A 24,353-nucleotide genomic window follows, 5' to 3' on the forward strand; every position below is an offset into this window, starting at 1 on the left:
AACGGGAAAATATACAGTACCAAAGCAAACAAATAAAAAATCATGATAACAATAAATAAAATGTTTGCTTTGGTGATATTTAAGCGTGTTATATTTCCAACACAACAGTTCCTAAACAAAAGGAGGAAACGTATGTTTGAATGAACTTCATTTCCCAGTGTTCAAGGCGCTCTTTATTGACCAGTAGCGAAGAGAGAAAACACTCATAATACACCAAGCCAACACAGTTGCGTCGGTTCAGATGTCTCTAATCACTCAACGCGAGTAGTTGGTCGTTTTTATTCTCTGTTATTTTACGCGTAACGTAGAGGATTGGCTAGTTGTGTTATAAAGATATCGGTTAATCTCGGCACGTCCATTACTAGTGGTTTAGTGTTAAAACGTAGACATTTATTTGCTTTGTAGCTAGCTTGGCTAGCTCTGTTCGACTCAGAAAAGTAATCGTGTCGATATTTGTTAGCCTAGCTAATTATCCTACGGGTGATCATTGGTTGTTTTAGCTTGTTATTTTCATGGACATCAGGCCAAGTAATTGCCCTTTGTTCAACAACTCTTGACTGACTTTTTGACTACCAGCGACAATTTGTGAGACACGGCGTAGTGTATTTTTTTCCGAGCTATACCTTCTTGGCTCGTATTATACCGAAACGAGAACTCCAAACAAACAAAGAAGGTTTTGTATAGAAGCTAGGTTAGCTAGCAAATATAGCTGGCTGGCTGGCTGGCTTGCTAGCTACGTTAGCTAAACAGTACTGACAATTAAATCTAATTGGTTCCAAGTTAGATAACCAGCCAAATATCTTTGTAACATGGCTCAACACAGTCATACTCAGGTTGCGAGCTCGCAAAAGGCACTAATGCTTGAAATGAAAAGTCTTCAAGAGGAACCAGTCGAAGGTTTCAAAATAACACTGGTGGACGAAGCAGACTTGTACAACTGGGAAGTAGCCATTTTTGGACCCCCCAACACACATTATGAGGGGGGATATTTTAAGGTAACATTAATTTAACTTATTGTTTTATATCTATATAATGTTAACGGCCATTTCGTTTTCCTCCGCTTGCTAGCGGGCCAAGACGCTATATTTAGATACCAGTGGCTAGCTGTTCTCACCTGCTATAAATAGTAGGCTAAGGTAGCTTGCTATCTGGCTTCTAATTAACGTTAGCTGGCTTTGTGGCCAGTTGCTTGGTTGACACAATATCAGCCCTGTGTTGACATAGCCTGCCTTAACCTAACCACTTTAGTTCGAACTGGAAAAAATACGTTTCTTCCGCCTAAGCCTTAGGTAACACTATGTAGGTAATGCTTCGCTAGCTGGATAGGCTTTCCGCTATCTAGCTGCAGTCTTTGTTCCTAGTTCTCAGAGCAGTGTTCAACAAAAGAATAATTGGCTAATAAGCACACTACTTCCAGGAAGCATATCGTCAGATCCTTTGTTTATTAGTGTTTACCAACAGACACAATGTGTTACTTATGTTGTGCCATCAATTCAATTACATTAGCAGCTATCTGAATTATGTACATTTTTTTGTACACTACGTGTAAATATACTATACCTATACTGTTGTACTTGAAATGCAACTTCAAAGAAAGGAACACCTCTGAAACGGATAGCTCTCAGCGAATATCCACACAACGGACACATTGACCTTTTCTCTTGGCATCTACTTGTGTTTTCTAAAAAAACTAAATAAATTTAGATGCATAAGGTAAAACTCTTGTCAAGTTAAATACTTAACTTTTTTGTCACTAACATATGAACTAATTCTAGGACAATAATAGAACAGAGGCAGGAATGCCGTAACCTCCGGATTAGGGAATAAAGTAGGTCATAACGAGGAAAGTTCAGATCTCGCCTTTGTTTACTTTTAGTCGTACATTGGACTTGGCAGGTTCTGTAATGTCAACACTCGGCCCTGGCAGATTGGGACTCCTTGCCCAGACCTGAATAGCTCCCAGGGGCTGCGATCCATCCCCAGGGGCCGCCTGACAGGTCATGTGCGAGACATTTTAGCACCAGAACCCGACCCCTGAAGAGCAGAGACTGTATTTTAAAAGAGCAGTTGTGTCTATGTATGTACTTAATAATAATAATAATAATAATAATAATAATAATAATCATCATCATCATCATCATCATCATCATCATAATAATCATAATAATTAATAATAATAATTTCATTGATCACTGATGCAATCAGTGGTTTTATGACCTTTATGAAATATTTGAGGTGGGCTGTCAAGATTTAGGAACTACTTACCTACAGGGAGGTGTTGAAAGGTTTTGTGATGAAATTGTTTTTGTCTCGGAGCTGGTTTAACTGGAAAGGGTAGAGCTGTCTTGTTTGCCTGACAATGAAACTGAAGTTCGTCTGTCTGTGTTTGCCTTATGTTACAAACTGCTATATTTGTGTTTTCCCCACTGCCTTTTTAGGCCCGAATCAAGTTTCCCATCGACTACCCTTACTCTCCCCCAGCCTTCCGCTTCCTCACCAAAATGTGGCACCCCAACATTTATGAGGTAAGATCAACATTGCACATACACTAGTGACCGCATGATTTCTGTTGTGTCTTGAAGGACATGGCCCTGTACGGTGTCCTCGCCAAATCAGACCACCTGTTAAGTAAATCTCCATTTAGGGAAGACGACCTCAAAAGTACCACAAACCAAAAAATGTCTTTGTCCTTAAGCCACAGCCTGGGGATTAGAGCCAGTGGAGTTTGTTTTTGTTCTAGGAATGGATACCATTCTAGTTGTGTTGCAACCACTCTGCTCTACTTTAGGGCGGGGAGTAGGGCTGACTATAGGCATAAGGGAGGGGTAGGCGGTGTCGGAACTGAGCCTAAGGGCCTACATGGATAACTGGAGGTTGATGGTGATGTTCTGGCATGTTTCAGACACCGCACGTGAGAGTCCTTCCTCTCAAGGCTCAGGCCAGGAAGCAGAGAACTCAAACAGGGCCTCAGGGGATTTTTTGTCACCGGGGCCACATGTTAGTCAGGTCTGCCGTGTGGTGGTTTGGGGCTGTCATTATCGCTCATTATTATCACGTCTCGAGTGTTCTTTTGAACAAAGATGGACTTGCAGAGTCCTGTTTCGCAGTAGCTGAAGTTAGTAAATGGGCAACGGAAATGAGAGATGAATTTTGAAGTTGTCATGGCATTCATTGACTACAACATGGTTACTTTAATCACAGATACACAGAAACCGAGCACAGTCTTCAGTACCAAATCAAGTTTGTTAGTGTCCATTCATGGTTGTAAGACCAGTATGTGTGAAGTTCAAATAGATATACATGTTAAACAGCTGAGTTTTGAGATTTAGGTGAGGACTTTATTTTTCACGCAGATGGAACACGCAGCCTTTTTTCCAATCTGATAACGGGGTCTGTTTTGAACCACTGTGATCATTATCTGTGATTAGTTCATGATAGTTGATTGATTTGTTGTCTCTGACTGTAATTAGTCCATGTTTGAGTACTTCAAATTGTGACTAAAGACTAGTACCTATATCCCCATAGAATAGTGTTCTTTTGTGTACAGTTCTGCCAAATGATAAGTCACTGTGATTTGACATTTTGCTGTTGCCTGTGATTGTTCCATGTTTGGGTTCTAATGTTGTTGTGATAATGACATGCGTGTGTCCACTTCAGAACGGTGATGTGTGCATTTCCATCCTGCACCCTCCTGTGGACGACCCCCAGAGCGGAGAGCTGCCCTCTGAGAGATGGAACCCCACACAAAACGTCAGGTAAACACAGCGCACAAATAACTACAGTTAACAAACAGCACACATTTTTATAAAATAAACATCACAATAGGGCCAGTCATCTTGATACCAATTGTCAGCACCACGGGTCAGGTTTAAAGTCTTGTGATTCAGGAAAACTGCAAACTGAAGGCATCCAAACAGAAATGAAAACTCATGTGACTGTATTCTCACATCAAGCTGAAATATGAAATAGCGTTGCACAAGAAAAATGGAATTAGATATTCTGCTATTTAGATAATTAGATATTCTGCTATTTTAGATTAATTTTACGTATGTCGTTGCTTTTGCATTAGGGCACTGGATTAAAGGAAACCCAACTATTTGCCGTCTACCCCAGAGTTAGATAAGAGGATACATACCCTTCTCTGTGCGTGAAATAACCCAGCCTGACACAGTTTGTCTGTCTAGGCATAATTCACTTGAAGTGGGTTACACCAATTATCCCATCACTCCCTTTAGCTATAGGCTAATTGAAACTATTGCTTTCAATTTATATTTTGCCCACATAGTGCTGCTGTTGTCCCCATAAAGATACAGTACATTTGCATATGGCTGTGTTTAATACCGCACGCCAGTTCGCAGAGCATCTGGTCACACTCACGCCATTGCGGCCTAATTTATGACGATAGGCAGGAGACAGAAATACAGAAGTGATGTTATTCTGAGGCCTATGTTTAAAATAAATAATGAGGACCGCTTTCTGTGCAATGTGCATCAGTATGAGTAGCATTGAAAGTTGCTGCCATCACACCACCTGCAAATCTATCCTAAAACCATCCATCCCATCTCGGATTGTGGTTTTAGTCAGATTTAATCACAGCATAAATAAATCGTGTTTATGACTATTTCAATCGTCCCTCCCTATATTACACTGGTAACTGTCATCTATTAATTTCTTCTGATACCCTGACCATAGAGACAGGCTTATCCCAATGTATTCTACAGTATACCAAAGCAACAACAAGCCGTTGCCACAAAGACACTGATGAAAGCGGAGATAGGAACTCTTTAATACATATGTGCCTGTCTGTATTTTATGTGTGTTTGGCTGTGTACACGTACACATACACACACACACACACGCACACACTATGGTTTCCTGTTGACGACATACTGCTGAGTGTAAAAGGAAGTTGGCATCAGTCCCCTCACCCTCTGCTCTTTTTACATGTGGCCTTCCCATCCCCCGCTCCCTGCATGGCATCTCTGACCCGATTGTCCAGGGTAGCCTGAACTCCCCTCAACAGCTTCAGCTTTAGTTCTAATGACAACTTTTGAAAGACCACTAAAATGTTTCTGTGAGAACTTTGCTTTCAGCATCAAGCCTGTTCTTATTCACTGTTTGAATGTAATTTTTAAGTATTGTGTTTGATCCAAAGTAGATGTTTGGTTGTGTGCGAATAAGACCTGTTGAAGGCTCCCCTGTATGAAAGCTTTTAGTCCTTCAGTCACATATCAAGCCAGTAATTGTCATCGAATCTTATAGTTGATCTCGCCAAAACAGTAATTAAGCACAGAGACATTAAAGGGCCGCTCTTTATTTTCAACTTAAGTCATTTCTTCGCTGATTTTTCTCATTGGTTGTCACATTTTGACGCGACCATGTATCAAAAAATAGTGCTGCTAGGATTCCCATTCAAAACTCCATTTGACCTAAAAACGACAACACGGACAAGCTTAAAAGTGGCGCTTCAGACATAATTATGCTTTTAAATGAAAGTTTGACTTGTGTACATTCACAAAAACACCCTAACCTTTCAGAGAGAAGTTTATGCTTCCAGGCGTCCAGAACTATTGCCACTTTTGATGTGTGACGGCTCCGGTAGTTGTAAACGAGGCAGCGCTTGAGCGGTTGGTTGCTATATAACTCCCAACCACTAGATGGTAGAATTTCTTAGAACCCGATTGACGCAAAGTGAGTCAAAAAACACACCCTTTCTTCTCTGTTACATTGCTCCGCAACTGTTCATCGCAGCGAGATGAAACAGAGCAGAAGTGGGCCTTTCCAACGAGACCACGCACTTGTCTGTACGTTAAAGTATGAAAATTAAGAAAAATCATGAAACTAAATCAAATTGCATCATATTTACAGTCTATACTTCTCTGCGTTCACCTGCGCACCCATTACTCTCGTTTGAATTACTCACGAACCCGTGAACGCATAGATATGGCAAGCATATCAGATGAAAGAGGAGATACAGGGCTATCCATTGGTACCAAGTATGTCGATCCTTCTGGCTTATAAAAACAGACGAAGTGACTGCAAAATAATAACGTCATGTACAAAAACCAACGCTACACACCCATTACTCTCGTTTGAATTACTCGCAGACCTGTGATCGGATAGATATGCCACACATGTCAGATGAAAGAGGAGACACAGAGCTATCATTTGATACCGAGTCCTTCTGGGTTATAAAACAGACGAAGTGACAGCAAAATAATAACTTCATATAGCTTGACTTGCCTCACGTTTTTGTCTGTTTTTGTGGCAAAGCATGTTCATAATCCGGTTTTGAGATCCTAGCAAATTCCTGCATCCAATTCAAGGCTCACATTGCATCCCAGTTTGTTCGACAAAGAAACACCTTTTTTGCCTTTTTTTTTTTTGTTCATGGCAATGCAGTAAAAAGTTGTAGAGAATCATGAGTGCAGACACCATAGGCACACACAGGCCAGGCTAACACGTAAACTCGGGTCAAGTCAGCTCAGATCAGTTCGTGTCAGATATGGAGCGCAGAAAGGTCATTTTTAATCACTAAATAAAAAATGCCATTTATTTATGTAAGGCGCACACCACATATGTCTAAATTGCTCAGCCCCAGAGAATCCCTCCACCATGGCAATGATATTGCCAGATTCAGGACAGTCTGCCCTACACACACATGAAATGCATATAGAGCTATGAGCTTGCTGTGGTGAGATACATATTTGTTTGATGATGGTAAACGCACACCTTGTGAGGTGCTCACTGGACTTTCCCCCCCCTTTGTATTTGGGAAATGCTATTAAACATTCTCCTGTCTAATAGTGTATGGAGTTGTGCATCCACACTAAGTGCTGATGAAGTTCTAACCCCCCAGGACCATCCTGCTGAGTGTGATCTCTCTGCTGAACGAACCCAACACGTTCTCCCCGGCCAACGTGGACGCCTCTGTAATGTACCGCAAATGGAGGGACAGCAAGGGCAAGGAGCGTGAGTACGGCGAAATCATCAGGTGAGAACGAACACACACAGGCAACAAAGTACTATGGACTAAAACACAAAATGTTAAAATACTTGTAAAACTGCTGAATGTGGAGCTTTATTGTTCTCTTCCTATACCACATTGTGATTACGCTAATAAATACTGTAATCATTGGCATACAATGAGGGTGGCTGCTCTTTTTCCAAAATAGTGAACTAGTCAACATGCTGTGTAAAGACTTGAGGTACACATAAGAGACTTCTTCTAACAAGTTTCTGAAGTGAAGATCCAAGTTTCAAAAATTTGGTGAAAATTCTAGACCTCATGTTGAAAAGCCACCACAGACTCAGTAACCTGTATTGGTGGCCATTATGTTCTATATGCACTTTTGCTTTGCGTTTAATTACCATACATATAGACAGGGGTTAGATGAAGCTAACCATGCTCTTCCCTCTGTCTGTGTCCACAGGAAACAGGTGTTGGCCACCAAGGCTGACGCTGACCGCGACGGTGTGAAGGTACCCACCACGTTGGCAGAGTACTGCATACGCACGCGAGCCCCCGCCCCCGACGAGGGTTCCGACCTCCTTTACGATGATTATTATGACGATGACGACCTCGAGGAAGAGGACGAGGATGACTGCTGCTATGCCGAGGACGACTCCGGCAACGAGGAGTCATGACAACTCACCGGCTCGTCTTTCATCCACCCCCACCCCCCTAACCCCTCCTAAAAAAAACACACACACACACTTAACTGCAACATCTCATAAGCGCACACACACACACACACACACAAACGCCCCCTGCCTCCCGTCCCACCCGTATACACACTCATGGACTTCTACCACAGATACTAATGCCAACATGCATACACACACACACACACACATACACAACCTGTTGCACACAGACAAGCATGCAACCCCCCCTCTGTCCCCCTCCTGCTGTGGACAGACAGATGTTGAAATGGACTACAGAAATTTCTAGAGTTTATTTCTAATATTATTCCTTTTTTGTTTATGATCTTTTCCTCTTCCTGTTATTTTTTTTCTCATCTTTTTTAGACGATGAAGTGGCATCCCATTATTCATCCCTTCCTCTTGGTTTTTGTCCCTCCTTCCAGGGTTTTCCATGCTGCGTGTTCTCTGGCCTGTGTTGATATGCCCTTTTGCGCCCCCCACTCTTCCCACGTTTGTGTGTGTGTGTGTTTACCTTTCACTGCTGAGGCGCTGCAGGTCAGAGTGCTTCTTTTGCGTTCACCAGAACAAACCCATATTACCAGAATTATCTGGGAGCATCCTATCTAGGTAAACCACAGGATGACCACAAACTGCATAAGCAAGCAGAAGGCCAGCGTAAGGTGAAGGAAAGGAAAGTGTACCTCTGGCCTTTGGAGAGCCTCTCTCAGAAAGAGCGAGTGTGAGAGTGGAAAAGTGTGAATCATCTGGAGTCTGCTGGGAACACTACATCCCCATGCTCCCCTAATGCCCCTCCAGTCAGAAAGGACAAACCCCATCAATTTGCTGAAATGGCCTCAACTGTAGTGGGGTGAAACAATACAAAAGGACATTTTTTCAGAGCAGAGTGCTATCAATGTGTGTGTGTGTGTGTGTGTGTGTGTGTGTGTGTGTGTTTCCTACCACCCACCACACATGAAAGAATAGATCCGTTTCATGCAGGAGTGTTGTCCTGAGTCGGAAGGGGTCTTGACATGACACTACCACATCATTCAGCTTCAGACTTCAAAAAGGAACCATAGCTTAAGCCACTGGCAAGGTTGGGTTTGATGTTTTCCATTTCATTTTTCCATTTTTTTTTTGTGTGGTGGAGATCATGGTTCATGTTTTGCTGTCGCCATTGTTACTCTTCGTATATTAGTGTGCTTGTTTTGTTTGCCTGATTCGTGGGTGTCGGACGGGCATCTCTAAATGATAGATGGACAAATAGGGGGAAACAAACTTGGAGGAAATGATTTTATCGATTTGATTGAATTCCAGTTTAAAATGGATTTATACACAAATTATGTACCCATATTGTGTTTTTATCGTAATGAGAATTTATTTAATGTGTGCGTGTGTGTAGGTTTCATGCTAGGAGCTGGTGCTAGCGATGGATTGGGTGCGTTTCCTGAATCTTTATTCTCAAGCGATTGTGTATGGTATTGAGTCACTGATGGCATCAACTTTTCCTCTCCCTGCTACTCTTTCAGATCAGATGCTGGGTGAGGGGTGCTTGTATCCCACCCAAGAACCATGGACAATGTACTTGTTTTTTTTTTTTTTTTTTTTTTTTTTTTTTTTAGTTTTTTAAAGATGTTTGAGAGTGTTAAGAGCTGAAATGCTGACACTCCTAATGTCCTTTTCCTTTTCACGTTGAATTCAACGATACTGGAGAGTGGGTTGACCTTACTCTGTGAGAGCAAGCTGTGTCTCTACCCTACCTCCTCTCCCTCTTCTTAGCAACAGAGAGACTGGTGTGACCTGTTCCCTGTTTGGATCGAACTTGTGTTTTTCAACTCAGGACACTCCCAACAAAACACAAAGACAGCAGCAACAACAAAACGTGTATGCTTTAAAAAAATACTGTCATGGCCCCTGGGCTCTTTAGTCATCACTTTTAAGGTTTACAGCTTCTCACACTCTTGTTCAAGCGCACGTGGAAGTTATGGGCACTCCTTTTACTTACCAATCTATAAGTTTTATTTTATTTTATTTTTTTCTTGTTTTTTAATGGTTTGTTGGTCTATTTAAATGCAAATGGAAATAAAGAACTTTATTAGAAAATGCTTTTCTTGCCGTTTTGACTTCTTACCCTCAGGCAGTGTAGTGTATCATGAAGCCTTGATGGGCCCTTGTGACTAAGAGGTTTGCCATTTTCATATTTCTAGAATAGAGAAAACATGGGGGACACACCCAAGCCAGCTAACCCCGCCCTGCTCCCTGGGCAATGGGTCCCTGGTGTCTGCCCACTGCTCAAAGGGTGTGTGTGGACTCTCATCTGCACCCCTGCATGGTGTGCTCCTAGTGTGCTCACTGCCTGTGTGTGTGCGCGCATGTACTCGCAGATTCCTGTGTGTAACTCACCTTGGGCTCTACTCCCATTCACGTTCATTTCTGATTCTGACTACTTGGTTGATTGGCCTTGTGGATGGATTCAAGTTTGATACAAAGCTTTGAAATTTTCCTTGGATTTGGTAATGAATTGTTGATTCTTGTTTTAAAAGTAGGGTATTTTTGTAGGTTTTTAGGCATTCACAGCATTTTAAGTTTTTCATGTGTAACTGAAATATCACAATTCATCTATTGATGTGTAACTGAAGTTAAATATTATTTTATCCATGTCTTTATTACTGGTGTGTCTTTTTTTCAACCCTGGCAACAGCAGCTGACCGTAGATGCCATGTAGACTTGGATTGGTCAGTGGTACTGTAGGTAGGTTCACCTCAATACAAATCGACCTACTTCTATATTATCACCACCAGCAGAGAGCAGTAGTGTCTCAGTGATGAGGTCTCCTGCAGACTAGAGCCAAAGTTGTTTACGGTCTCTTCAAGAGCACAGTTCTACAGACATGATGACAGATGGCTCAACACCACCTGTTGAAAAGTCCGTAGGCCTATAGGCCTACAACACATAAAGGACACTTGAAAAGGATGTTTCGGTAGGGAGACTAACTGTCTCCGTGTACACGTCTTCATTCTCTTGTCTCACACAGGCTACAATGGGCAATGCAATCACTTATTTTAAGCCAAAGCCTTTCATCCTATCATATCTGAGTGAAAACTTTGCTCATAAAAGCGCCTTTAGTTTGCAGTTCATAGTAACATTGTTTCCAAATGTTAGAGTTAGATCAACAGCACAGCAGTCTACCTTTGTGGCCTTCTACACTCGCAGACGTGCAAACAAACCTATGGACACCGCGGACAGGTCATTTAATTTAGTGCAGGCAATTATGGCCGGAGACCATTAAGAATGGCATGGCCTAGTAGTCTAGCCATTGTAACATCACTGCCAGGTATTTTTCCTATCCAGAACACATTCCATGACCATAAAATAGGGTAGACTAAATCTGAGTTTTACAATCGATTTCCTGAAGTCTAAGCGACAGTCCGATGAAGAATAGGCAAAAAAAGCCTGTACGACTGAAGCGTTAGGCTACATGACACTGTTCTTATAGGCTACAACAGACAAATAATTAGGGGGCAGCCTTGGCCTACTGGTTAGCGCTTCGGACTTAAACGGAGGGTTGCCGGTTCGAACCCCGACCAGTAGGCACGGCTGAAGTGCCCTTGACCTAACCCCTCACTGCTCCCCGAACGCCGCTGTTGTTGCAGGCAGCTCACTGCGCCGGGATTAGTGTGTGCTTCACCTTACTGTGTGTTCACTGTGTGCTGAGTGTGTTTCACTAATTCACGGATTGCCTCACAGGATCAAAAGGGTATACTTAATAATTAGAATCAGAATCAGATACGAAGTAGACTAAACCTGACAGTAGCCTTCAAGGAGTTTGTGTTGGTGCATGTCTCAGTTTAGATAGTAAAACATATATAAACCCCTAGGACTACCCTATTAGCCACAAGCAAATGTCATGTAAAAGAACAACAATTTAAGTGCATAAGTGCTCTGACAAACGAGACATGGCCAGCAGCTTAAGAGATGTCTTTGTTTAGGAGGATAGACCTGTGATTGTGGTGGAAAACTGGGTTTCTATCAGTTTTTCTGGTGAACAGTGTTAGTTCCACCCTCTCAGAATGCTCTGGAGACCTGACCTTACCTGCTCTTCCTCTCTCTATCTGACCTGTGTTTTCAAGGATAATGGAGTGTTTTGTAGAGTTCAGTTTGTGTTTAACTCTCCCAGTTGTGTACGCCCTTACACATCAACCTCTTGGCCTCTCATCCCTCAGAGATGGCCTCGCTGTCTAGATGTCGGCCTACCGGTAGGCCCAGTGTAGGTCATTCTAGAACTGGTGAGCCGTGATGTCTGTCGGCCAAGAGGAATTATCCTAGATTTGGTATGTCAGTGACACACGTGCAGGCCTCTGTTTGTAGCTTATCTGTAAGGAGGATGAACAGCAGACATGAGGGAGAAAATAACTTGTTGCCAAATGTCAGAGGAAAAAAAAACTGATGCTACGTTGCCGTGGAGACGGCGGTAGGCTCTCGGTTCTCAGCTCTCGGCTCTCTTTACATCTCCTCTTCCTCACCGCATTGTGCGATTCCATGAAAGGTGCAGTTCGTAAGCGTACCGTTGGATTTGGGCTGACTTTGTTTTATAAGTTATTTTGGATTCATTGTTGCTGTGTCACAGCCTTCATGGCAATCTTTCCGATCAAGAGGGCCTAGTTGTCCTAACATGACGCAACAGGTATTGACAGCCAATGGGAGCTGTCAGTGTGCAATCTAGGTTATTTATAGTTACACCTCCCTGCATAACATACAATAACAAATGGACCACCTCAGGAGCTTTCATTTTGCAACGAGTGTAAGTTGACTTTGGTTTACCCATTAGTGGGAGGCCTCATGCTTGCCAAAGTCTCACCAGCCAAACTTGCCCTGAATACTTCAGTCAGTAACTGATGACTCCCCTGCAACCACTGGACCCTCCGAATAAGGATATAAACTACTTGAGTTACTTGCTTAAAGGTGCAGTCAGCGATTGTGTATGATGTGGCATTTGTTTATATTTATATTGAAATGTCTTAGCAGATGCTCTTGTCCAAAACAACATACATTATATTTTAAACAAGGGCCAACCAAAACACACCAGATGGTAGCTCAACACTCTCTACAGTATTCCCAGAGAAACTCCACACAGTGTTCAGCTTTTGTTTGGGGGACAGGCTGCCCCCAATTTGATTGTTTCTGGTTTTGAGAGGCTGGGCTGCCTATGAGACAGGTTTTTTTAGTGTACTCATGGGATGAGCAGCTACTGTAGCATGGGCTTGTCATGGACAAATGTCATGGGCTTGAAATCACATACGATTGCTGACCTCGTCTTTAATTAAAGTCAGTTAAATAAAGTACCACTGGTGCTGTCGATTTATTAAAAGTTATCAGAGCACTTTTACTCTGAAACTTTATTGTGTTTATGTCAGAAGCTGTCAGTCAAAAGAAACCGTGGGCCCAGAACCTTACGGAAATGAATGACGTTTGACTCAAATACCAATTTATATTTTTTAGTGAATTTATTTATTAAAATATATTCTCAGGGATAATTCGGTTTGCATGAAAAATTGACACCCTCAGCTCAGTGTCAAACTGAGTTTCTTTTATTCCCAGCCAATCCAGATATTTCCTAACATATCATCATCCATCTTGTCACAAGATCAGACCCTATCTCATGCAGTATGTGCCACAATTCCCCCAACTGGACTATTGCAACACAATGTTAGCAGGCCTACCTGCATGTGTAGTGAGCTTTTATCCCCATCTCGATTACTGCGGTCCTCTCATGAGTGTCTGCTGTGTTGGCCTTCCATTAATACTAAAAGGTCACAGTCAAGACTCTTTTCTTCTGTGATTCCTCATTGGTGGAATGTTTTACCTATGTTCTCTATTCTAGCATAATTAGCATTACTTAATTCTCTTTACAGTTATACTATGGTTATTGTTATTATGAAGACTTGTTTTTATTGTTGTTGTGGCGTGTTGAGACACATCAACAATGTATTTGAATTTCCTATTCTTTCTTCTTTCTTTCTTTTTTTTTGCTACTGTAATGTTTATTTTTTTTTGTTTAAACAAAAACTCTAAGATAGAAACATAAACATCAACTTAATGTTTAATGCTATTGTAATGTTTATTTTTTATTGTTTAAGCAAAAACTCTCTGAAGATAGAAACATAAACATCAACTTAAAAGGTGCATTCAGACACATGTATAGCTAATACACACAAACAATACCTATGTCAGAAGAAACTTACCGCAGTGAAATTTGATGCGTTCCCTGAAGGTGTTCACGTTGGCAACCTGGGAAATTAGAAAATATGTGTTCATCAGGCCATTCTAACTGCAGTAATGTGCGCTTCTCTCTAGGCAATTACTTAATTGCATTTTAATGTTATGCACAGTGTGTGAGAGAGAGGGGAGCTAGCGAGCAGTCGTAACCATAAACTAGATCCAGGAAAAATGGTTTCCCAAATGAGGTGAACATGATGCTTAGTTCATAACAGATCCAGTAGGCTCAATTTCACAGAGACAACAGGTAGGCTAGTGTATTTGATCAGGCTATGCTAAGGCAAATATTTGTGATGATGGGGCAAATTTGCCAAGAGGGAGGTGATTGCTTTCTTCGTGTGTGAGCAATAGGCTACTGAAAATGAGATATATATTTACATATACAATTATGTCATTGCCGCTCCCCTCATAAACTTAAGCTTATTGTCTGCATACAGAGTCGCGAGTTTTATATTATTATTATTATTCAGACTTGACCAGACTTTTCGGCTTCTGAGCAAAGTCACTGCGTTGCAGCCTATTTCACGTTTCCACGGATACCAACTATTAAATCTGAGTTAGTCTACAGTCATGCACAGATCAGAGCGCATTCGTGATATCTGTTAAGCAGGAAAAAAGACAAGGCAAGTTGATAGTTGTCAAAATATTAATCATGCATTTAAAGACATGGGACTTGATAGAAGGGTCCTGTCAGCACACTGGAGTGCGCCAGCGAATGGCTATTGTCTTTAAAGTTGGTACATATTTAATGTCACTGTTTTTTCTTTGCAGTTAGATTTAAAACAGTAGTTAAATAGTTCAACATACAAACTTTAATGTTTCCTTTTTCATAGTGGACGCAAAAAAAAAACCTAATTAATTGTGGGGATGCGCACGAGCCTCAGCAGTCTCTCATTGGCTGCCTTAAGTAAACACGGCGCGCGGGGGGCTAGGGATATAAACGCCAAGTAGGTTTTCTCCTCCGACCACCGTCGCGTTCCTGTCTAAGACTAAAGCAATAGAGGAGAGGTGGTGACACGGTGAAGAGACTACGCACAAAAATTCATGCGAAATCTGGTGGTTTTCTGTGTGGACCTAAGGCGATTTCTGCTCTACAGTAAGTTTAGCGTTGACAACTCAACAGGTGCACTCATTGGAAAAACAGTGCTTTACGAGAACTTTTGCAATGTATGGTTAACTAGTTTACATGAAACCAATGCAGAATGATCTATAGTCTTCAATTTTAGTACTGCATCATTTTTTATACTGTTTCGTACAATTTGTAATTGATGAAAGGTTAATTGTGAACTTTGGTTTTCTTTTGTTTTGTTTTCTGCTTTCTGCATAGGCTATTTTATAACGACCCTAAGAATGTATTTTTACATTCCTATTGTGGCTAGAAGTTCGGGCTTTTATAAAGAGGTTTTAGCTTCTCTGAGAGGTACAGGGATTATTTCCTGTGAATGACTGTGAATGTAATGAACTAGTGGTTAAACTGTTTATGTAACCTCCGGTCTCCGTCCACTCCCATGGCAAATACTGCGCCGAATGTGTTCTGAAAACAGTGGAAAACAGGAGGTTGGCGAGTGTGCTACCGAAATCAACCCTTTTTTCGCGAAATAAGTAAATGAAAACTTTACAGATTTGAAGATCAACAACCGCCTAATTCTTAATATTTTTCTCGTGTGTTTGGTTGATTTTGCCTCTGAAATCTTATGAGGAGACATTGGTTTGATGTATAATAAACGTGTCATCATTCCCACTAGTAGTAAAATGAAAACGCCCGAGGTATATGCAAATATGTTGGTGAAGCTGAACTTCCTTGTCCTAATAAATTTATCATGGTGAAATTGAAAATGTTAACTGCTCTAGTCTTCCTGCAGATAAAAATAGTCTGTAGTCTGCAAGGTGCATAGTAAAATCCATTTTAAAACTACCTATTCGATCCTATATTGATTCATTTCAGTTGCTCCTCCTTAGCACAGAAGAGAGTATCAAACCAATATTGAAAATATGATTAAAACCGTCCAACATGGTGCAGGTTGAATCCAATCTAAGGATAAATCAATTAGCTTTTAAAAGATTTTAAGAAACTCCACCCTTCTTTGTGTTGCTATAGCAGCTGATTATGTTTCCTGGGCAACTGTCAGGCTGACCCTAAGAGAACACAGAGGTCCTAATTAATTGATGTAATTAATCAATGAGCTGATCGATGTGTCTGGGCCCCCTCAGGTCTCCAAGGCACTGAATCCCATGTGGCTGCTGGAGAAGATACGTGGCTCGGTGGAGAGCCGGCAGTTGCAGTCAGCTGCTGAGCGGCAGGAGAAGCCGGCAACACCGTACAGCAATGTGCTGACGCCGGACAAGATCCCGGACTTCTTCATCCCACCCAAGCTGGTGTGCTGCCCACCCGAGGCCGAGACCCCTGAGCCGCAGCCGCGCAATCCCGGGCTGCGGCCCTCCATCTCGGAGCAGGTCATCTGCAGCAAGACGCCCAAGGGGAGCCCGCGGAGCCCGCGCCTCCTCAACCGGCTCGCTGGAGACACCAAGAACCTCCTGAAGGCAGCCAACCGCCACATCATTCAGGTGGAGAGCGCTGACGAGCTGGCGTCGACCGACAATGGTGACCTGACCACTAACGCGGACCCCCATTCCCAGACGGCCATGTCTCTGCCCTACGTGCCCAAGGCCCAGACCTCCTATGGCTTCACCACGCTGATGGAGAGCCCGCACACGCGGCGCAAGGAGTCACTCTTCCACAGCGACCCCACCAGCCCGCTCACATCGCCCAACACGCAGCGGCGCTCCACGGGCCAGGGCGCCACGCACCTCAACCCCAGCGACTGCGGCGGGCCGGGCGGCCACGGCCACAACCCGTACCGCTACTTCAGCGGCGGCGAGAGCGACACTTGCTCGTCGGCCGACTCCTCGCCGTTCAACTCGCCGCTGCTCTCGCGCTCTGCCTCGCTCCTAAAGATGTTCACGCAGGACGCCACAGCCAAGGTGGTGCGTGCCAAGCGCGCTGTCGCCCGCCACAGCTCGCTCTCCACTGACGAGTGCAGCTCCGTGGAGACCAGCCCAAACGTTCCGAGACGCTTCCGCTGCCCGCCCTCGCCTGCCTTCGGCGCCCGCAGGGCCGGTGGCGGGACCTCCGAGCGGCTGACCCAGCACACGGTCAACCTTCACAAGGGCGGCGCGCTGCGGCTCTGCACGGACTACGACGTGGAGGCGGCTCGTCTGCGGGTGCGTTTACTGGCGGCCGAGGACCTGTACGACCAGCACGTGGACGCCAAGAGCATCAACTGCTGTGTGACACTCTACCTGCAACCGGGCAAGCTGCAGAAGCAGCGCAGCACCATCATCAAGAACAGCCGCAACCCAGTCTTCAACGAAGACTTCTTCTTCGATGCACTGCCTGTCAGCCAGGTCAAGAGCCTGGCCATCAAGATGAAGGTGGTCAACAAGGGCACCAGCCTCAAGAGGGACGTCCTGCTGGGCGAGCGCACCGTTCCACTCAGGGAGCTGCTGGCCGGGCTCTAAGGGTTTTAATGTGAGAATGCCACCACCACCAGGAAAGCCCAACAAAGAGAGAGGGTCAGAGAGAGAGAGAGAGAGAGAGAGAGAGAGAGAGAGAGAGAGAGGAGATAGAGAAAAGAGGACGACTAACTTGTGCCATGATGTGTGTAAGGTGTGGTGTCATGAACCTGTGTGTGTTTGTTCCTCTTTGTGTGAGTGTGTGTGTGAGTGTGTGTGTCTGTCTGTGTGTGTGTGTGTGTGTGTGTGTGTTGTGTGTGTGTGTGTTGTGTGTGTGTGTGTGTGTGTGTGTGTAAGAAAGAGAGAGACACAGCATATTGAGGGCTGCTTTGATTTTATTTGATCTTTTAATGATGCTACGGCACTTTTCTGATAATCGCCTGCAGCCTTTTCATCTGAGCGCCGCAGCTGAACGGCCAGATCAGAGATCACAGCAGCAGCTTTTGTCTGATGTCCAGGGGGAGAGCTGCAGGCTGCACAAAACGTGAGCCATGTTTGTGGGCAACTATAGAACTGTTGATGGACATGGAGCCTATCTGGCTTTTCTGATAACTTTGGAAACGGAGAAAGAGGGAGGGCCTGCATCATCAGAGGACGAGAACTTGGAGAAAGAATGACCATACTTTTAACTCCTCCACTCTCCTTTCTCTTTCACACAGTCTCTCTCTTCCTTTCTCTCTCTCTCTCTCTCTCTCTCTCTCTCTCTCCTTATCTCTGATCCCCTCTCTCCCACATCTCTTTCTTCTTTCCACTCTGTAGCTCTTCCCCTCCCCTCTGCGCATGATTATTGCTTCTGTGTTCCCTACATCTCATTCAGGGAATCGCTGAATGCAGAAAAAGGCAGCTGTTTCCCTGAACGGACTGAAAACCGTGTTTTTGATGCAGTTTTTTGTGGGGATAGAAAAAGAGGACTTTGAAGCCCCACAGTCCCTCATGCAGATGCGTGCTTCACTGGTTTCAGCAGCTAACTCGAGAAACGAAAAAAATAAGCGGCACTTTAGTATCACTGTGTAGCCAGATTCTGCCGTCTCCAGCCCCTCTCCCCAACTCTCCTCCTCTCTTTGTAGCCTTCACATTGTCACATTCAGTTAAAAATGAGTATTTTGTCAATCTTTTTGTGTATTTATAGACAAAGAAATGTTATAATTGATTCTATTATACTATATCATATTATATTATATTGTATTATATTATATTATATTAGTCTGTAGCAAAAGTTTGTTAAATTTTGTATTCCTGTGTTTCTGTAAGCTGTATGAAACACGTAATGTATCGACGTAAGTCTAGGCACATTGACTGATGGACTAAAATGTTGTACTTAATTATATGCACGTGTGTGTGGGCATTAGAATGCATGTGTGTTTTTACACGTATGTGTGTGTGTGCGTGTGTGTGTTGTTTGTGTGTGTTTAATAGTATGTGTTGGTTCACAAGGCTCATGGTGATTCTGCTGTACGTTGCCGTCACGTGGTCTTCTCGTTTTCTAAACATCTTTGTGCTACATCACTGGGTTCTAATACCTTCTCTATTAGATCTCCAGCGATATTGGTTCAGCTGCACATTTCCTGGCCTCACCTCTCACAAAGTTTGGAAGGAATGTCAATGTCAAACAAATGAGAGTTCTGAAGCACATTAATTAAAAGCCCAATGATTTTGTTATATTTTCCTCATTAATTAGGCCTACCTCTGGCAGTAGGGCAGGTGATTATGTACATCTACATTATCTTAGCTGGTGTAAGTTATGGGCACAAACGTGGTAGTTAATTTTGACATTGTGAGTTGCTAGCAAAAGTCAAAGGGAAAACAAAGATGTTTCCATGTAGAACCAGGTTTCCCCCCTTTTTTTGTCAAGTAGCCAACTATGTTGTGATTGGTTCTTTGACGAAGCACAAATTCCTAGCATTGTGATGGCATTTGTTACCACAAAAAATGACAGGTCTTCCTGTAGGCTATGATTCTAAGCTCATACCATTGTGATAAAATGCCGCCAAATGTGACCTTTGTACAGTGTTCCTGCTGTTATTCAGATGAATGATTGCTTTAATTATGGAATTCAAGATATTGTTACAGTGAAGAATTACAGTTAAGCTTAATGATTCACTGTGCCCTGATGACTTAAGCATTTTCATTCTGGAAAAAGGAAATTGCTTTAAGTGCACATTTAATACCTGAAGAAGTCACTCAATGGATATAAAAGAGGCTTCTTAAAATGGAGTCACATAGTTGCTCCCCTCCCACATCACTGTTAAATGCCTAAAGGGATTGGGAAGGTAGCTTTTGTATTAGTGCAGGCAACCCTCTGACTTTCAGTGATAAACATTCAACAGTGCCAGCAAGCAGAAGAGATCTTTTCTCCTAGAGACAAGTATGATGAGATACGTGTGTGTGTGTGTGTATGTGTTTGGGTGGAGGGCATGGGGTTTGTGGAGGTGGTAGTGTTAGGAGATGGTGATAATGGTGAATTATTTTGGCCCTGTGCCATTCGCTGCTCAGTCAGGGCTTGTGGGTGTTTCAGTGTGCAATCAATCCTTGCTCCCCCACTGACCCTGTGTGCACACACACTTCAGACTGGTCAGCAGCTTTCACTGCAGACAAGATTAGAAACACAATTAGAAATGCTCTCTCTCTCTCTCACACACACACACACACACACACACACACACAGGAGTAGTGTGTGGTCAACCAGGGCTGTTGTTCATGGTTTCCTGGTGCATTGATTAAGGCTCATCCCGCTCCTATTTATAGTGCTTATTTAAAAGAGACAAAGTGCAGGTATTAAATGCCCCTGAGGTGGCCAGCGAGGAGAGAGAGCAGAGAGCCCCTCTGCCCCATCCCCTCCACCCTAAAAGCCCGCAATTAGCACCAGCCTGGGGAGAGGGGGGTTGCCTGGCAAGAGAGAGAGAGAGTTGCATTCAAAAATGAAAGATTGAATTGGCTTCCTCGTTGGATGTTACGGAAAAAGTCCTGTCTATGGTCTCGGCTGCGGTGTAGGTTGTGGGTGGGTTAGGGTTGAGTATGTTGTCTGGTACAGACTGAGGGCCAAGAGGAGCTCTGTGTTTGAAAGACAAATGGAAACGGCTTCTTCACTGAATGTGAGGGAAAAGACCATGTCTATTGTTTGGAGGTGGGGGTGTGGTGTGGTGTGGTGTGGTGTGGTTGAGTATGTGGAAGGGGCAACTCCCTGTCTGTGGTTTGGATAGGGAGAGAGGGGGTTGACTGGGGGAGATAAAAAGGTTAAATAGCCTGTGTTTGGGAAGGGAGAAAGGGGTCTGTGTAGGTGGAGAGTGGGCGAATGTCTCCATGGTTGGCTGATTGGAGTGCGTGGGAGTGCAAAGTGGTTGGGGTCTGGTGGGGGTGACGTTTAGTTGAGGAGAGGGAGACGAGGCTATAGATTAATCAGATTAATTTCAATATCCATACCGCCAATGAGAATGGTGTGTGTGTGTGTGTGTGTGTGTGTGAGAGAGAGAGAGTGCCAAATCTAGGCAGGTCATCAGAAATGAAGTGCCTATCCAATGTACTTGATGCAGTTCTCTTCCCCAGATCACCCACCAGTAGAGACACCACGTGGTCCAGAGCTCTCTTCAAATGTAAATAGGGTTATTTTGTTTTATTCATTTTTCCCCTCCTTTCCATTTATCAGTGGATTTTCTTTTTTGGTCTCAACAGTGCCTGTTTTTGGATTAGCAACGATGTGTTGTGCCAATGTGCCTGAAGTCTTGTGAAGGCTGAGTACTCCTTCTGATAGTCATTTTCACTCCAAACAGAAGAAATTGATTTTAGCTGGTGATGGTATTGTTTTTTTTAATCAGCCGTCGAAGAAGTGTTGTTTTCTGCTTTTCTTTTTTGGGAGGGTATTCATTAACTTTACAACCCATATCCCACTGAAACACGCTATTGACTTGTCTGTTTTTTGCATCCTCAATCAATAAAGTATGGTGTTAATGACGGATGGTCTTTCTCATTCTTGTGGTGGTTGAGGCGCCTCGATTGACTGAGGGTCACGTCCTTGCCATCGACGGTGATTATGTTATTTTACCTTCCCACTGCCTCGCTCGCTCTGCCCTTTGTGGGCCTCACCTTTTCAACCAGTGCTAAGTGCACTTATTATAGATAACACGGTGTGCTGTGTGCTTGCTAACCCTTCATCTCTCTCTCCTCTGGTGTCTTGCCATCCCCATCTCCTTCTTATCCTCTCCCTACCGCATCTCTCTTTCTTCTGCTTGTTCTATTGTAATCCCTCGATCCTCTCGTCTCTCTTCCCTCTTTTCCTTCACTACTCTTCAAACACACATTCTCTCTTTCCCCTTGTCAAGCTACCTACTTAAGCTTGTACAGTAGTTATCTGGAAATTAGAGACAGACATTATCCCAAAAGCTTGCATTCTTCTTTCTTTCACCTTTTGCTATTTTGCTGCTCTCTTTCTTTCATTCTCTCATCCCCCAGTCTGTTCTTTTCTCCTTTTCTTTAATCACTGTGCATAGGTTTTCTCCTTTGCTTTTCTCTACTTCATAAGATAGCCTGCCAATTTAAGTTGGTAAATGACTCTCATTATGACATTAGAAACCAAAATGATCCTTAAGCATATTTCTCACACACTTGACTTCTTCTATTATGACATTTTCTGCCTTTGCTCTCAGTTATTGAAGCTGATTATGTCAGATGTCCTAGTATTTAGACAAGTAATTTTCAAGTCAAGTATTTGTACTAATTGCCCAATTTAAAAGCAACTAATGGCTAGCCAAAATGCTTTATATTGTTCACAGCATGTATATCTCTACCTCTTCTTTTCAGGTTCCCATTCTGCACTAAAGAACATTGGGAACAGGACTCTGAGCAACATAGAACCCTGGGAGAGCACCCTGTTCCCATTATGTCGTTTTTTATAGTGGTGTTACGTTCCCTGTGTGTTTGTGTTTGTGTGTGTGTGTGGATATACATTTTGAGAATATGAGATCTTGGGAACATAGGACAACCCCACTCTACCTTCTCTCATTCTCTGCACCTCCTCTCTCCTTGGCTGATGTGCCCTCTCCTCTTCTCTCCTCTCCTCTCCTCTCATCTCCTCTCCTCTCATCTCATCTCCTGCTCTTCTCGTCTCTCTCATTTATTGACTGTGAACCGCTGCATTCTTCAATTTGCTCTGACAATGACAACACCCCTTCACACATGACAAGAGACATCATCACATTGGTCTGAAAGGTTTAAAGGTGCATTGTTTTGCAAAAACAAATCATTATAAGTGCATTATTACAATAGACATGTGTGTTGTCTGTATGCTGCTGAGACCTTGAATTTCCCCTGGGGATCAATAAAGTATCCATCTATCTATCTATCTAGACACTTTGCCAACATGCTTTGTATAACATCTCTAGTGTCAAGATACACTGCAATTTAAAAAAAATCAAGGTTCTTAATATGGAAACATGTGAGAAAATAACATTCCTGATCCTGTTACTCTGTGTGTGTGCGTGTGTGTGTGTTTAAGTGCTGTGCATATGTGTATGTTTTCATGCCAGTGCAGTGTGGTGTGTTGCTTTGTCACTGTTTAGCTGGGAGGGACCACTGGCATTTACCAAGGTTTGCATTTAGCCCAGCTCTGCTGAAACGCTAGCCTCTGGTGACGAGGACAGAGCCCTCCTCATCCCTCTGTTTACTCAGGTACACTGTTGTGCTCTCTCTCTCTGTCTCTCTCTCTCTCACACACACACACACACACGAACACTGATGGAAAAAAAACGTTTCCCCAGAAAAACCTGCCCTTCCGTTTCAGTAAAATGTAATAAAAAATAATAAAGAGGTATTGTGCCCCCTTGGCCCTACATGCCTCCCAACACACACATGCACACACACACACACACAGGATGAAGTGTCAGGGGCTTAGAGCTCATGGGTAGAGGCACATACCTCACATACCCATCACTGACTGAAAGCTATCCCCCCCCCCCCGACCCTTTAGGCCACCCCCAACATATCAATACCTCCACTGGCCAATGGGAAGCCATCAACACATTGCTGCGGTGAAATCCCCCGGTCAGTCAATGGGCTGTCACGAGATTGGTGTTTTATTCAGACTGTCCAGGGAGCCGGTCTCAAAGATTCCAGATGCTTATCAGAGAGCTAAATGACTTTCATACACACGCACACACACCCAACACGAGCTCACACACACACTCACACACACTCTCTCTCTTTCTCTCACACACACACACACACTCATTGTATACACACACAGAAGATTTGACTGGCTTCGGTACTGTACACACTTATATTCACACACTTAACTTTCACCCACACATTCTCTCTCACACACTTACCAAGGGGACACACATAGACACTGACATACAGACTCACACACACCTGTATAGTACCTATTACGCACATACTATACAGCGAAACCAACCCAAACCCTTTGTTTCCCCCTCTCTCATCCAGACAGAGACTCTCCTCCCATCTACTGCTCGGTGCTGTGCTGCTGAGCAACAGAAGGCAGCCTGCGCTTCAGCTCTGATATGATTTACAGCGATGTGCCATAACCTGATTGAACTCTCTCTCTCGCTCTCTCTCTCTCTCACACACACACACACATGCACAAGCACGCTCACCTGCCTAAAGGACATAAACAAACATCTAACTCCATCAGTCTAGACTAGAGGAATAATTGAAGAATTAGCCTACACACACACACAGAAAAAACTCCACCAGCCCAGAGGAATGCTGCTGATACATACTCTCTCTCTCTCTCTCCCCCCCCTCTCTCTGTCACACTCACACACACATACACAAAACTGCCAATTTCCAAAGGAGTACTTTTGGGGCATTAGACTTAATGTCTAATGAAGAGCCATTCTCTGCCTGGACAGATGACAGACTAACACTCAATTTAGGGACCAGCGCTCAACTTCCGTTGTGTGTGT

The 24,353-nt window shown here is 43.5% G+C and overlaps 2 protein-coding genes across 3 annotated transcripts; both read left to right on the plus strand.

The window, feature by feature from the left end:
* Positions 1–196: 196 nt before the first annotated feature.
* On the plus strand, positions 197–9,752 carry LOC125306619 (ubiquitin-conjugating enzyme E2 R2-like). Its single transcript, XM_048262090.1, has 5 exons — positions 197–995; positions 2,439–2,525; positions 3,658–3,755; positions 6,860–6,994; positions 7,434–9,752. The coding sequence occupies exons 1-5, from the start codon at positions 810–812 to the stop codon at positions 7,645–7,647; spliced, it is 720 nt and encodes a 239-aa protein (XP_048118047.1). The 5' UTR covers positions 197–809; the 3' UTR covers positions 7,648–9,752.
* A 5,107-nt stretch (positions 9,753–14,859) lies between these two features.
* Positions 14,860–20,761, plus strand: LOC125306570 (C2 calcium-dependent domain-containing protein 4C). 2 transcript variants are annotated; one of them, XM_048262012.1, is made up of 3 exons: positions 14,860–15,019; positions 16,135–17,452; positions 17,823–20,761. In XM_048262012.1, exon 2 carries the CDS (start codon positions 16,156–16,158, stop codon positions 17,440–17,442), a length of 1,287 nt encoding a protein of 428 aa, XP_048117969.1. In that variant the 5' UTR covers positions 14,860–15,019; positions 16,135–16,155; the 3' UTR covers positions 17,443–17,452; positions 17,823–20,761. The 2 variants fall into 2 exon arrangements, with proteins under 2 accessions (XP_048117969.1, XP_048117963.1); XM_048262006.1 differs by lacking the exon at positions 17,823–20,761 and having other exon boundaries at positions 16,135–17,547.
* The last annotated feature ends 3,592 nt before the right edge of the window (positions 20,762–24,353 follow it).

Source organism: Alosa alosa, chromosome 1, assembly GCF_017589495.1.
Source record: "Alosa alosa isolate M-15738 ecotype Scorff River chromosome 1, AALO_Geno_1.1, whole genome shotgun sequence".
Lineage (NCBI taxonomy): Eukaryota > Metazoa > Chordata > Actinopteri > Clupeiformes > Clupeidae > Alosa > Alosa alosa.

What these genes read in the sequence shown, in the direction of transcription:
- LOC125306619 (XM_048262090.1), top strand. Translation starts at nt 810, where the DNA reads ATGGCTCAACACAGTCATACTCAGGTTGCGAGCTCGCAAAAGGCACTA. An exon ending in GGCACCCCAACATTTATGAG is followed by an intron (nt 2,526 to 3,657) that starts GTAAGATCAACA and finishes TGTCCACTTCAG; the next exon opens with AACGGTGATGTGTGCATTTC. An exon ending in GAGTACGGCGAAATCATCAG is followed by an intron (nt 6,995 to 7,433) that starts GTGAGAACGAAC and finishes CTGTGTCCACAG; the next exon opens with GAAACAGGTGTTGGCCACCA.
- LOC125306570 (XM_048262012.1), top strand. Translation starts at nt 16,156, where the DNA reads ATGTGGCTGCTGGAGAAGATACGTGGCTCGGTGGAGAGCCGGCAGTTG.